Source organism: Rhinopithecus roxellana, chromosome 1 (genome assembly GCF_007565055.1).
Source record: "Rhinopithecus roxellana isolate Shanxi Qingling chromosome 1, ASM756505v1, whole genome shotgun sequence".
Classification (NCBI taxonomy): Eukaryota; Metazoa; Chordata; class Mammalia; order Primates; family Cercopithecidae; genus Rhinopithecus; species Rhinopithecus roxellana.
Genome location: NC_044549.1, coordinates 74,459,906 through 74,475,028, shown reverse-complemented (window position 1 = coordinate 74,475,028; position 15,123 = coordinate 74,459,906). Strand labels below are relative to the sequence as shown.

General features: G+C 41.5%; 1 protein-coding gene across 1 annotated transcript in view; it reads left to right on the top strand.

Moving 5' to 3' along the window:
* The window catches only part of LOC104661533 (succinate--CoA ligase [GDP-forming] subunit beta, mitochondrial), a 151,068-nt gene extending 137,451 nt beyond the window's left edge, over positions 1 to 13,617 (top strand). Inside the window, exon 10 of the mRNA XM_030937439.1 lies at positions 12,479 to 13,617. Within this exon, the coding sequence (XP_030793299.1) occupies positions 12,479 to 12,594 (116 nt within the window). The 3' untranslated portion in view covers positions 12,595 to 13,617. The remainder of the gene's footprint in view (positions 1 to 12,478) is intronic.
* Positions 13,618 to 15,123: the final 1,506 nt, after the last annotated feature.

Below are 15,123 nucleotides of genomic sequence, written 5' to 3'. Positions count from 1 at the left end.
GCCAAGTGTACAGTTATAACAGAATGCTTCATCTTCCCTTTGTTTATTATGTATGGCCAATACAATGTTGGGATAGATCTTGTCTTGCTATGGGGCTTCTGCATTCGCAGAAATCACACATATGAATATTAGTGAGTATCCCTGGTAGTTTCACGTTGAGTGTGAGAGCCTGTACCTATCCGAGGACGTTTATCACACGATGCCAATTTCCACAAGAAGAAGAAAAGGACACCAGCTAGGACTCCAGAAATGTCCAAAGCTCTCTTCCTTTTTCTCTCTTGATAAAGATCCCAGGTTCTTATGATAAGAGAGGAGCTATAATAGTGGAAAGAGGGTAGTGGCTAAGAAAGGTCACTATGTATATTTTTCTTTACATAAATTTGGGAGACAGTGCCCTCTTTGATCTCATCCTGAGCTATCACATTCAATTCCTTCATGATCTAGTGGACATTGTGAAGTTAGCAATATTTCTGAAGATTCAGCAAACACGTCTGGTGGCTGTCTGGGATCCCCTGATGGCTACTTCTACTAAGATAGAAACAGTTCCTATTAGCAGGTAACACTTGTTACCATTTTATAGATATCATCTTATATTGTTAATTTTTTCCATTTTATTTTCCCAGCCATCTAGTAACTGACATATTTTTTTACATCTCTCTTGATCCTCTTTAATGCCTAAAGCTCATTGACCTGCACATGGTATTTACTAATATACTAATTAACTAATTTAAAAACCACAGGCATAAACCTTGGAAGTACATTTACTTAAAAGATGCAAATCTGAACATCTAACAAATTTAGAAATGTCAAAGCTTCTTCTTAGTATCTCAGGCAGACCTCTGATGCAATCAGCAGAGACTATTAAGGAAAATAATATTTGAATGTGGTATTTTGCATATTTCAGCATGAATATCGTCTGGGTATTATAAAAATTATTTAATTCTTCTGGAATACTAAGCAGAGTATGAAAATAAAAGATGCACTCCTTTGAATCTTTTGGGAAAAATTTAAATCAGGGTAACTAGCCTTTCTAGAAATGTATGAATAACTAACACATTGTGGGCCTTTGTGACAACTCAGGCACAGAAAGAATCACCAGAAAGAATGGGTCAATCATAGTGTGCATTCATTTCTAGTTATTTCCAGTGACAAACACTAACATAATTTGCTGATAGAGACCTGTCCCCCTTTAAGAACAGGAGAAGAGTTGACTCTTAAAATCTGAGGGTCTCTGATCACTTTGACGCTGAAAACAGTCTGACATCAACATTTTAATCAGAAATACACCAATACTGATGCACTCATCAACTCCTTGATCAATTTTTTTCACTGTAGCTTTGTCAGTTATTTTCCTTTTATTACTTTTATTGGGATCAATTATGCTGCATTTACACTTCTAAGAAGATGTAATTCATTGGTATGTTTTAATGTTCATATTAGGCTTTGCTGACTGGAGTGCGCGCTATTTTCATTTTTCCTTTGTGATTATTATTTCTATCAAGTCCGTATTGTGCAGATCTAAGCATGTGAGGCAGACAGTCTCAGGGAAGGAGAGAGAAAGGAGAGTGGCAGAGAGTAGAAGAAGAAAGAGATACAAAAAGAGAAGCAAGCACGGAGAACAACACAGGGTACAGCTGTTTGGGAGTCTTAATGTCAAAGGATGAGGGTACACCACCAGGGTCAAAATATCCTTGGACTTTTTCTTGAGAAGGTCTCCAGGGAATTATGGCTGTAACACAGAGCTTGGGAAAGCTGAGCTGTTCCAAGATTGATACTGTAAATGATATGGCTTGACTCTGTGTCCCCACCCAAATCTCATTTTGAATTGTAATAATCCCCACGTTGTGGGCGGGACCCTGTGGGAGATAATTGAATCATGGGGGTGAGTTTTTCCCGTGCTGTTCTTGTGATAGTGGATAAGCCTCACAAGATCTGATAGTTTTACAAAGAGGAATTCCCCTACACATGCTCTCTCTTGCCTGCCACCATGTAAGACATCCCTTACTTTTCCACCGTTACTGTGAGGCCTCCCAGCCATGTGTAACTGTGAATCAATTAAACCCCTTTCCTTTATAAATTACCCATTGTTGGGTATGTCTTTATTAGCAGCGTGAAAACAGACTAATACAGTAGATGATGACTCAATGGGGCTGCTTGAGTATAGCAATCTGAGTTTGTTGATGAAGTGTACAAGACTTTTGGATAGTTATCATATTAAAGTGTCTGCTACTGCTTTTACTGTAGTGGTTCTCAGATCATGGTCCACAGAACTGACTTTCTCTCTCCTTTGTGTTTTGTGCCTCTGAGACCTTCTGGCCTCTCAGGAAGGCCGTCTTGATCCCACGGTGTTCCCTAAAAGTCCAGATTCCATAGGTAGCCAATCTAATTAGCTTATCTAATAGCCACCACTCCCATTGTCCACAGCTCATCCAACCAAGCCATGGGGTTAGGGTCTTTGAAGGGGCCCGACAGACCCTTTTCCACCTGGGTTCTGATCCCAGTGAGAAATAAAATAGACTGAGGAAACAAAAATATTACCTTCATCACCAAAGGAAAAAGAAGTAGTTGGAGGATGCACCTTATTGTGTGACCAACAGTGAGCTCCTTACTCTGAGCCCCAGAATTAGGCAGCTTTGTAAACCCCGTCACAGGCACCACTGGACTTCAGTGTACCTTCCACCCCAGGGTGGAACCCAAGGAGCAGAGGATGACCTGGACTCACTCTGAGTGGCATATCCCTAAAAGGAAGGCCAGAGGAAGGCACAGAACTATCCATGCCAACTTTCTCCATTTGAGTATTCAGTCAGCTCCCTACACCGTCACCAATCCCAGATGGAGCCAGTGATAGCCAAAGAGAACAGGAGGGGTTACACTAATGACTGTCCCTCTGCATGGAAGGAAACATCCCCCAATGCACATCATTGGTCTTATCTGCCCCAGGAGTGAGCTGCCTTTGGTCGGGTGGCTGCCCCACTCTAGGCAGTGGTCATCCCTTCAGGAACAAGAGCCTGAAGTTGCTTCCCTGAGCAGCAGCTGTGAGTGTGGCCATTTTTATAAGGAGAGGTTTGAAAACTGGGCAGGTACCAGGACTGGCATATCCTGAGTGCTGCCTTATAGTATCAGAACACCACTGTGTGCTCTGGGGTATCTTCTGAGTGACTAGTCAGTTCATTTCTTCCTGCCTCAATTTCTACTTGAAAGTCATATTTGATGAGCCATCAAAAAGAGCGAGCGAGCACATAGATATCAGGAGGAGACATACAGGTGATTCAGTCTGTAGCGTCTTGTAGAGGCTTAGTGTCTCGCTAAGACTCTTCCAGAGAGCGCCACCTTGAGGCTGTCCTGAGGCAGAACGACCTACGGGGAAAGACTTCATGAGAAATGTTTTAGATGAGGGAAGACAGCTTTCATCTCATGCCACCTTCTCTTTATTGGCAGTGGCTGCCTGAGCAGTGCTGTGCCAAGAAAGATTCTGAGGCTATATCCCAGCTCAGTGGAAAAAGAGTTCTATGATCTTTCCAACCACACATGTGGGAAGGGGTGGAGGGAGTGGAAATTCGAGCCAGTATTTGCCATTGTCGATTCAAAGAGACCATAGGTGGGCTCTTTCTCTCCTAGAAGTATAGCTTCCCACCACTATATCAAGAGTCAGAAGTAGGGACTGCAAGCTTGGAAACACCAGATGAAGATGATTCTTGTCTTCACCTGGCCCTTTAGCACAAGGCCAGAAATTTGGATTGTATAGAGCAAAGGTCTGCAAACTTTTTCTGTAAAGGGCAGGATTTTAGGCTTTGTGACTGTATATTCCCTATTGTGATTACTCAGCTCTGCCATTGTAGTGTGGAAGCAGCAATAGACGATAGGTAGAGGAGTGGACATGGCTGTGCCACAGTGAATCTTTTTTTACTGAAAGCAGATAGTGGAACAGATTTGGCCCATGAGCTATAGCTTGCAGATCCCTGGTATAGAGAAGAGGCCAGGAGCAAGACCTAGAATTCTGGAAAATCTTCATGCTGTCTGTGTCTAAATCTCCCTCTCCCCTAAGCTCTGAAATGTCTCATGAGAGTCAAGTAAGAATTTGGCAGGCAATATTAAGCTCTTAGAATCTGACTTCCTCACAAGGAAAATATTAGCAGTGAGGTCCACTCAGTCATTTCCCCACCTAAGGACACGATCACACTCAGTGACACAGTGATGAGGGTGATTCTGTCTCAGGCAGTAATGGTGTACCATAGTCAGCATTTTTGACAAAAGTCTCACACTGTTAAAATTACCTTTGAAAATTTCTTAAATCATCCATAAATTAGAGTATGCATGCCTTGAAAGCTAGGAGGAAGATTCAAGGGAAGCATGAAAGGTAAATTCACATGCAGATGTCTGGGTGTATAAAACACCCCTTCTTTAAAAGAATTGTCTTATCCCTAGCAGATAATGGCGGGTAAGCACAGAAGTGTAAGGTATTCTTGCTTACCAGAGCGTTCATTCCGTTCTAGTTTAATATTAAGGCTCCTTTAACTTTGGTTTAGTATCTGTGTTGCTTTTTTTAAGGGTTAACATAATTGAAAGCATAAGCAACTAGCATAAGCTCTCAGTGAATATGTTAGACTTGATCCTAAGCCTTGCTTGCATGATCATAGCACATACACACCATTCTTTGAAACTGTGTAGAGAAGAACCTAGCCATTGGCTTCCTGCCACTGGAGCTGGGGGCTCCTTCTGTGATGGTCCGAATAACTATCACATTCACACCCCAAGTGTTGATTTCTTCTTACTGTGCGAGAAGAAATCATCGAGGAAATTAGGTGTGGATACAACACAGCTACACAGCTACACAGAATATCTTATGTCATCTTTAATCTTCATAAAATGTTAGGGGTGCGAAGCATTTAGTTAAGATACTCATTCAAGGAGAAATATAAAGCCTCAAAGCTGCAATAACTTCCCCAGGTTGTTCAGCTACTTGGGAACAGAACTGGGTTTAAAATCTCAGCTTCTTCCTCTGTAAAATGGGAATAAAAATAGGGCAACTCTCTAAGGTTGTAAGGAGCAGATGAGTTTTTAAATAATTTGCAATAGTCCTTGGCTCAGTAAATGTTAGCTATCCTTATTATCATCTAAACCCTTGTCAGTATCTCGACTGAGGCCACATGGATGGCTAATGATGTTGGCTGCCAAGCATGGTGCTAGGTATTTGGCACATATCATCTCAAACAAGTAAGAGCTGCTGACATAGCAGAAGTTTTCCCTCTGATTCTCAATGAATTATTCTGTTTCTGACATAAAATAACAAGGCAAAAGAGACATGAGAAGTTATCTAAATTTACAGGTCACCAAGAAAATGGACCTCCACTATCTGATTGCCACTTGAAAGGAGACTAAGGAAGGAAGAGCAAGGGTACAGGAGCAGTGGACATTTGAGGAGGAATTTTCTGCTTTAGAGAATTTGGCTTGTTTCCACTGAATTCCCCTCTCCCAGTGTGGGGAAAAGACTCAGTTATTTCCAGCAGAGGGGCTGAAATACTTCAGGCTTTTGAGGCCATACTGTCTGTACCACAGCGACTGACCCCTCCCATTGCAAAGCACAAGCAGCCACTGATGATCTCTAAGCAAATAAGTTTGGCTGTGTTCCACGAAAAAGTTATTTATGGATGCTGGAATTTGAATTTCATGTAACTTTCATGTATCATAAAATGTTCCTGTGATTTTTTTCCTCCCAGCTATTTAAAAAATGTAAACCCTATTCTTAACTTGCAGGTGATACAAAAAGAGGCAGCTGGTTGGCTTTTGCCCAAAAACCAGAACTTGCCAGCCCTAACTCGGAACACTAGACCAAGAATCAGACCTGTCAGGGTTAACTGGTTGTTTGATCCAAGCAAATTGTCTGACATCTCGGGGCCTCATTTTCCTCTAGTGAAAATAAGAGACTTATCCTAAAGGATGCCTAGAATTCCTTCTAGCAGTTAAAGGCCAGCTGCGTGGTTATGTGGCTTTGCACTCAGATGAACCTGGGTTCAAGTCCTGGCTCAGCCTCTGACTTGCTGGGGATATCAAGCCAGTTCCTAAGCCTCCCAGTGTTTTAGTTGCCTCCCCTGTAAAATGGGGATTGAAATGGTGTCGACTGTAGGGTTGCTCTGAGGATTAAGTTTCAAGATACTTGTGAACCTCTTAACTCATGTATCCAACAAACATTTGTTGCACCTAATATGTACTCAGTGAGTGCTAACTGCTGTATTCTTTTTTAAAAAACTGAATTCCTATTAAAATAATAATTTTAAAATTACAGTTTCTACATATTTCCAGACTAGGAAATGATTTCACAGCCTTATGATAAAAGGCAGGAGGCCTTTGCACCTTGCGAACAAAATCCTGTACCATGTGCCCACTACCTTTATTTTCTCTTGTGTGTAATAAAAGCGAAGAAGAAATTTTGATAAATTAACCTTGCATCTTTGTTTACAGGTCTCTTACTCCACCCAGTGGCAGAAAGTCACTGGTAACATGCTGAGGAGGTCACGAGTTTTTAACATTTTAATAATTATTATTCATAATATCCCCTAGTAGTAGAGCAAGATTCCATTTTAAATTCATTCCCCTTTGATTTTCCATTTTTAAGGGCTGCAGTGAGTAGATAACCATTTAACTGAATGGCTCTCAACAAGCAGATATTAAGAAGTGCCTGAGGTTCCAGCAGCATGAGTTGATCAGTTATCTGTACAGGTGGTTATTAAAAGTGTTGTCCTGAAGGCTCATTAAAATGCAGCATTTAATAAATATTAGAACATGTCAGTAGCACCATTTAAATGTGGGAAGGAGATCAATTTCCTTTGTAATTCTGTGCACAGGCATAAACACTCTCTTTAGAACACTTAATTCCATGTCAGAGTTTAAAGCAGCTATGATCATTTCTATTTAGAAGTAAAGGCAGAGAGAGGGTTGGGGAATAGATGTCAGACACTTGGTGAATTAAGAAGAAACTAACCTTAAATACTCAAATAATATCATTTTACAAAAAAAGGAACGCACAAACTTGTGATCATTTCCAAGCCTTCCTCTAATTCTTTTCTTTTCTTTTTCAATGACCTGGGTCCACGGTCTGCTGTTTTATTTTTATTTTATTGTATTGCATTTATATTTATTTATTTATTTTGAAAATAGAGACAGGGTCTCACTCTGTTGCCCAGGCTGGAGTGCAGTGGTGCAGTCACAGCTCACTGCAGCCTCGACCTCCTGGGCTCAAACAATCCTCTGACCTCAGCCTCCTGAGTAGCTGGGACTACAGGCCACCATGCCCAGCTGGTTTCCTTTTAACCTCTCTTCTCTGCGTGTCCCCATCTCCCCTTCCAGTTGTTCCCTCAACAGGAAGGAGGAAGCAGCTGGTTATTAACTACCGGGGCAGGGTCAGTGGGCAGTAGAGCCATGCCTTCAAGAAGAAACCAGGTTGAATGCTGCAAAGACATGGTGCCAGCATCAGGGTAGAGGCTGGTGTGGAAGGCATGTGGCAAACTCACTTTTTTCCTGTACTTTCTCTTACTCTCTACCTGTCTCTTTATTTTCATATGTCTGTTCCTTCTTGGGCTATTCCCCATGCCTCTGTCTCTTGTCTCTTTCTTCATTTGTCTCTCTCTCTCTCTCTCTCTCGTTCTCTCTCTCTCTCTCTTTCTCCTCTCTCTCTTTCTGCCCCCTTCCCCTTCTGTAACAAGTTTCTGCCTGGTCACAATGACTCTACATACGACCCCTTTCTCATCACAGATGAGCTTTGTATTTGAACATGAGAATCCCTTCAAAAACTGCTTAGTTCTGAGCATGCCTAGTATATGCTTAATAATTAAGGCTGTAATTAAAGCGTAACTGCAAGTGTAATTAAAATTCATTTTTGTGGATCCTAGAATTATGAAGCAATTAGGCATTTTCACGCGGCACTGAAGGAGCAGCTGGGAGGAGAGAAGGGCTCTGGTTTTCTGGGGAGCTGCTCCCTCCCCTTTCTTCCCCTGGCCCTGTCCACCAGTGTTAGCCTCAAGCAAGGCCTCACTTGTCTGGGGCACCTGGAGCTGCTACAGGTTGGGAGGAGTGGTAACAGCTTGGAGTCCTCACTTAGGGCAGTGAGCACAGCCAGCTCTTCCTGGGCCCTTCCTAGCGAAAGGAGCCCCTCCCAAAACCCCTGGGGAATCCTGAGAGGACCCCCAAAAAATCCCTCCTGATTGCACCTTGAGCAGTTTGGGGTATCTATTTCAACCCTTTAGGAAAGGGTTGTTAGGACAGCAAGGAGATCTATCAAAAAGTACCCACCCACTCCTCGTCAAGCACACCGTGTGTGAGAACCCATCTGGAGTTACCCCATCGGTCAGCACGTACTGCTAGCTAGCAGATACGGGGAGGTATCTGGTGAGCAAGCCTGACAAAGGAAAGTGGATGTTTGGAGGGGACGAGGGAAACATCAGTGAGCCATCCCAATAAGTCTTCATCCATGGTAAGATTTTAGAAATACAAGGTACTCCGGAAGTTCATTGTACCAGCCACTGCTTTAGTTGGGGCATGGGGAGGTAGTGATAAGAAAGACGTCGCCAAAGAAATGCCATTTAACAGATGCCTCGTGAATGAATGGTGTCAGCTCAGCAGAGAGAGGTATCAGCCCAACAGAGCTCTGGGTGGAGAACCCAGCAAGGGCAGTGGCCCAGCACATCTGGGTGCTCATGAATTTCCAAATCATTTCTTTTCCCTTGGGAATATTGGTGCTAAGTTGGGTGCTAAAGAGGATATTAATTCAGGAACTGAATTATTTAGATTACTTGGTTGCAAGGAAGCACAACTCATTAAAGTTATCTCAAAAAGTTAAGAAGATCAAGAGCTCATTTCATCCATAAACATGCAAAGGAACTCAGGTAAAACTGAATAAGAAGTTCCCTGAATAGGAGGGAACCGTGATAAAAACTAGTCTCCAGAAAGAGCAGGATCTGAGATGGAGGAAGACATCAGGAGCACCACTCCTGCACCTATCTGGAGGTCTTGGAGCTGTGTTGAGATTGGAAGGTGCTCAAAAAAAGAAAGGAAGAGGGAGAAGAGCCTAGTCCATGTCTCTGCAGGAGGAGATAGAAATTTACACATGGGGCATGGTGGCTCAGGCCTCTAATCCCAGACTTTGGGAGGCCGAGGTGGGTGGATCACTTGAGGTCAGGAGTTTAAGATCAGCCTGGCCAACATGGTGAGACCCTATCTCTACTAAAAATACAAAAATTGGCTGGGAGAGGTGGCCACTGCCTCTAATCTCAGGTACTCAGGAGGCTGAGGCAGGAGAATTGCTTGAACCAGGGAGTTGAAGGTTGCAGTGAGCCGAGATCACGCCACTGCACTCCAGCCTGGGTGACAGAGCAAGACTCTGTCTAAAACAAAATTTACACATGTAACTGTCATTTACCTTCTGGTCCAAAGACTGATTTGCTCCTGTGTCCATCAGGGCTTTTGCGTCACACTCTGTCATTACGCCATGAAAGCCGTGCTTATTGATTAATGTCTAAATTCCTTAGCCTGGTATCTAACACCTGCCACAGTCAAATGAATCAAAATGCACACAGGTTGTATTAATGAAATAATAAATTTTTACATCTGCGTTACTTATCTATCAGTGCTCAACAAATTACCCCAAAATTTAGCAGCTTAACAAAAAGAACAGTTATTATCTCACAGTTTCTGTGGTCAGGAATCTGGGTGTGGCTTAGGTGGATCCTCTCACTCAGGGTCTCTCACAATGCTGCAATCACAGTGTCAGCCGGGCTGTAGACATCTCAGGGCTTGACTAGGGAAGAATTTGCTTCCAAGATCACTCGTGGTTTTTGGCTGGATGCACTTCCTCCTTGGCTATTAGACCCAGAGCCTCAGTTTCTCATCAGCCATTGGCCAGAGGTTGCCCTCAGTTCCTTGCCAGGTGAGTCTCTCCAGAGGGCAGCTCAGAGCAGGGTAATTTGCTTCATCAGAGTGAACAAAGAGTCAAAGGGAGCAAGACTGAACATACAGGCTTTTGTAACCTAGTCTCAGAAGTGACATTCCATCACTTTTGCCATGTTCTTATCTATTAGAAGCAAGACTCTGTGTCCAGATCATACTCAAGGGGGACAGATTCTACAAAGATGTGACTACCAGGAGGCAGGAGTGATTGATCTTTGAAAGCCATTTTAGAAGCTGCCTTCCACAGCAATTACAAAGTCATGTTAGTCAAAATAATGCTAGCTCCTTCTGTAACAACAGAAGAATGCAGAAATTTCAGAGTCTTAACATTATAGAAGGGTCTTTCTCATTCCCATAAGGTCTAAGAGGGTGAGTGGGTAGGATACTTGGCTCCACAGAGTTATTAAAGTATCCAGGCTGGAGGGGTCATTGCCATCTTCAAAAAGTGACTTGGCTGGGTGCAAGGCTCATGCCTTTAATCCCAGCACTTTGGGAGGCCAAGGCAGATGGATTTCTTGAGCCTAGGAGTTCAGGACCAGCCTGGGCAATGTGGAAAAACCCCATCTCTACAAAAAATAGCTGGGCGTGGTGGTGCGTGCCTTTAGTTTCAGCTACTTAGGAGGCTGAGGTGGGAGGATCACTTGGACCCCGGAGGTTGAGGCTGCCGTGAGCTGAGATCGCACCACTGCACTCCATCTTGGGTGACAGAGCGAGAGCCTGTCTCAAAAACAAAAAAACAAGACAAAACACAATCAAAACCAAAAAGGTGACTTCCAGGGCTGCCGCAACTAGGAACACTCCAGAAAGCACACGGGGAAAACAGAGTATGAAGAGTCCCTTTGGAGACTGTCATGGCCATGTGACATTCCTTTGGCCAGAACTCAGTCACATGTCCCCTTTGAGATGCAAGGGGGCCTGGGAAATGTAGTTTCTGGCTGGGCAGCTGCTTTCCAGCAATAGCACTCCACTGCAGAAGAGGAGCAGGAGTCTGTGGTGGAGAACCAGCCAGACCTGCCACAGACACTGCACCATTTACAAAAATGCTTTTACACTCATTATTTCATTTGCTTCTCATCATAATCTGTACCATCAGCTCTACTGTCCTCATTTTACAAGCAGAGAAGCAGACTAGCATATCTTTAGAACATGCAGGGTTTATAATTACAGAGAACAGTTCAAGTCCCATCTCTGCCACTATGGAAAAGTGACTATGGAAAAGTTATTTAACTTCTCTGTGCCTCAGTTGCCTTATCTGTAAAATAGGAACAATAGGACTACTCATAGTTTTTGTAAAGATTTCATATGCTGTGTGTAAATTACTTAGCACTGTGCCTGGCATAGATAAACACTTAATGATATTAGTTCTGGGGAAGATTATGAGGATGATAGTGCTCTGTATGGAGACAAAAGTTAAGGCTCAAAGAAGTTAAATGATTTACCCAAAACTACATAACAAGTACATGGCAGAGCCACGATGGGAATTTTAGGTAGCAACTTCCCACATTTTATGCTGTCACTTTCCAGAGAGGCCTTTCACCAGCTTCCTCTGTAAAAACAGGAGTAGGTGAGCCTTAAGCTGAAGATGCAATGCCAAGTGTTCGTCTTCACTGCTGCTTGGGTAGACCCAAGGTCCCAGGAGAATCAGTGCTGCATCATCTTTTCAATCCACCAGTTCCTATTTAACCCAGCATTTGCCTCTTTATATGAAACATGCTGACCCAGTACCTCATTTTATTTGCACTCTTTGTGGTAAGGCAAGTTCTCCAAGGCCTATATTTCAAGGTCTTTGTTTATAAATAGGCTCTGTCTTGCCAACTAGATAAAAGGACAGGAAATGATATAGTGTGAGATATTTCATTAGACACTTAAATTCTATTACATTTCTCCTAAAGGAGTTGTTCACTCTAATAGGGCAGAAAAGCAGTTCTCATGTTAAATAGTCCCCAGGCACACCTTTGAATGAGATGACTTGGCCAGAAGATACTCCACGTCCACCAGGAACAGTCAAGAGATTGCCATCAGAGGCTGCATTGCCCATTTTGAAGGGCTCAGCCCATTTCATTTTACAGAGTGAGGAGAAGGCAGAAATGGACATGCTGGATGCTGCCAGAGTCTCCACAGCAATGGATTTGTGGGCATAGCTGGGCAGATTCTCAGAACTTCCTTTCTCAAATCAGGTCATAGCCCAAACCCATGATGACGTCCGAGAGGGCTTTAAGACAGGTGACTTCTGGTATGGGACAAAACCACATTAGATCCACGTGGCTGCGATTATCAGCAGACATCTCAGCTTCCATCAGTAAAACATGTTCATTTCCCTCTTGCAAGCCCTTGCTTTCATCTTCATTTCTAGCTGGACCACAGCTTGAGATAAATTTCATCACATAATCTTTTCTGTCAGCGACCTTGATCAGAACCTATGTTTAATTCATTTCCTAGTGAAAAGCTGTAGAGAGGTGAGTCTTGTGTATCCTCGTGCAAACTTCATAAGGCGCCACCTCTAGTTTCATTCAGTGATTGTTCCCTGTTCTCCTTCTAGGAACCAATGTCCAAGAGGCCCAGAAGATACTCAACAATAGCGGACTCCCCATTACTTCAGCTGTTGACCTGGAGGATGCAGCCAAGAAGGCTGTGGCCAGTGTGGCCAAGAAGTGATGTCTTTGTCCTGATCCGATGGAGAAAGAAAGCCTTTTTTCCATAAAAAGGGATGATTCATCATTGTGAAATAAATGGTTATCTCATTGGGGAAGAAAAGGTGGGGGAGAAGGCAAGAATCACTGAAAAATCTTAAATCTCTGTTTTCTGGAATAAGATATCTAGACAGCCTAAATCCGATTTTAGTCTTTATAAAAATAATGTCTTGAGTTCTCATACTTTTCTGTCACTGCAAGCCTGCTCAGTAGGCAGTGTTTTGCAGACTTTGGGGAGCGGTCTATGTGGCCAAATATTGTGTGTATAGGCAGAGTTTGAAATCAGGTCCTGCTTCATTTACAAGAATTTTAGTGGGCATCTAATCCTACATAATGAAAAAGAAAAACAGACCATTTAAAAACTCAGGCACGATTATATTTAATATATTAATTACTAAAAAGGCACAAGATTACACTGAACACATTAGCTACTAAAAAGGCACTGCTAAGACATTCAAGCAAATAGCTATTACACACTGCAGCAGATTTTACAGGTTTCTAATTCCAACATATGTTTGAAAAATCCATGAGTGTTCCAAAATATATTTAATAATGGAAGGTCTGCATTAATATACCATCCATGTGTTTTTACCATTTGCCTTAATATTGAATATACTGTTTACCTCACACTAAAAAGAAAACCAGAAGCCTTATTTGTGATTTTGGAGTGGAAGCTTCCATTTTTGTGTCAAAAATGAATCCTGATTCTTATGGAAATCTCTGTTATTAAGTCATTTCAAGATGAGACAACACTGAAGATCAAATTGTGTTGGGTATCAGTACCTTCTCTCCTCATTTATCTCTTACTCCTCATCCTCCCAGAATCTATCAGTTTATGATAGAAAGATGGGAACCTTATTTGAATGTGGGTTTTTTTCCATGATGTCCAATTTTGTTGTGGGAAAGGATTTGCATAAAGTTTTTGTTTAAATTTTGGTAGATTTTTATCTATACAAATTTAAATAAAATTATGTTTTGTAAGCTGAAATATTTGTGTGTATTTCTCATTTTAGTCAATTTTATTCCTCAATTTTTTTTCTACAAAGACACTAGCCTTAGTGTCTTAGGTATGTCTCTAAAATTTGATAATTTGGGTCATTCCAGGATTATTCCAGCTCCACTCAACTTTATCAGATACCCATTTCTGTGTTAGGAGATTATTGAATGCATAAAAGTTATACACAAACCAGAATGCCAGGACTGTATCTCAGATGTTTGACAGTTTGAACTGTGATGCCAGTCTGCATAACGCAAAGGGAGATACTAATATAAACTTCTTCCATTTAGTAAGGCTCAATTGCCACCATTAATTTTCCTTTCAATGTATAAATATGTAGCAGACCAAACTATTTTTTTTTGTTGTTTTTTTACCAGCTTACATTGTTCTTATAAATTTCATGTGTGGACCAGAGTATAAAAGTCATTATTGTTTAGAGCCGTGTTTGCCATGGAGAAATAAACTATTTGATAGATCAGTCTTACATCCTTCTTAATGCCTATGCAATGAATGAAAAATATTAACGTCTTCTTAGCTGTGTTTTGGTTTTTGATAGCTTAATCACTAGTTGGTGTAGAAAAAAAAAAACCTATATTACGTCAACTAGACATTTTTAAATGTTTTGATCTCTGAAGAGGACTATGAATTGCTATGTTGAATCACAATCACTGATGTTTCCAGTCAACCCAATTTGGAGGAGGGGATAAAGTAATTAAATCATTTATGTGATTATTTCATAAAAGGGTTAATAACAAGCAAATAGCCTTTTATTTTCAAATAAACTCAAAGCCATCAGAGCTTGTTCTTTTTGCATCCTTAGCGTAGCTTGTTTCTATTAGTTTTATTCTCAGGCAGGCCATTTTTACAGGTGAATAATGGCTGCTGGCCATTACATGTGAGGTTCTCAAACTTAGCATCCTCAGAAGAGAAAGAGAGAGGCAGGAGAGGGAAAGAGAAATGAGCAAATAAGTGAAAGAAAGAGTAATATTGGGAGGAAGGAGAGAGGAAGGAAAGAAGCTTCTCTTGGTAACTCTAAGACACCTCCCAAAATTGAGTCTTTATGACTCCAGTGATCAATTTCAGGTCAGTAACCTATTTCTGAACCAGGCCCTGGTTCATTTATAAGAATTTTTGTGGTCTTCTATGTAATAAATATATTACAGGCCATAAAAAACTCAGACAAGTTTACATTTAACGTATTAACTACCTGATATGGTTTGGCTGTGTCCCCACCCAAAATCTCATCTTGAATTGTAATCAATGTTTTTGATTGTTTTGGCTTTGAGCTTATTTGAAAATAAAAGGCTATGTGCTTGTTATTAACCCTTTTATGAAACAATCACATAAATGATTTCACTTGCTTTATCCCCTCCTCCAAGAATGAAATTACAATTCTACATTTTATTTTCATATCTCTTCCTCTCAGTTTTCTCTCTGAGGAAAAAAAATGTCATTAAGAATTATATTGTTTTTTAAGTGCAAAACCTTGATAAAAAT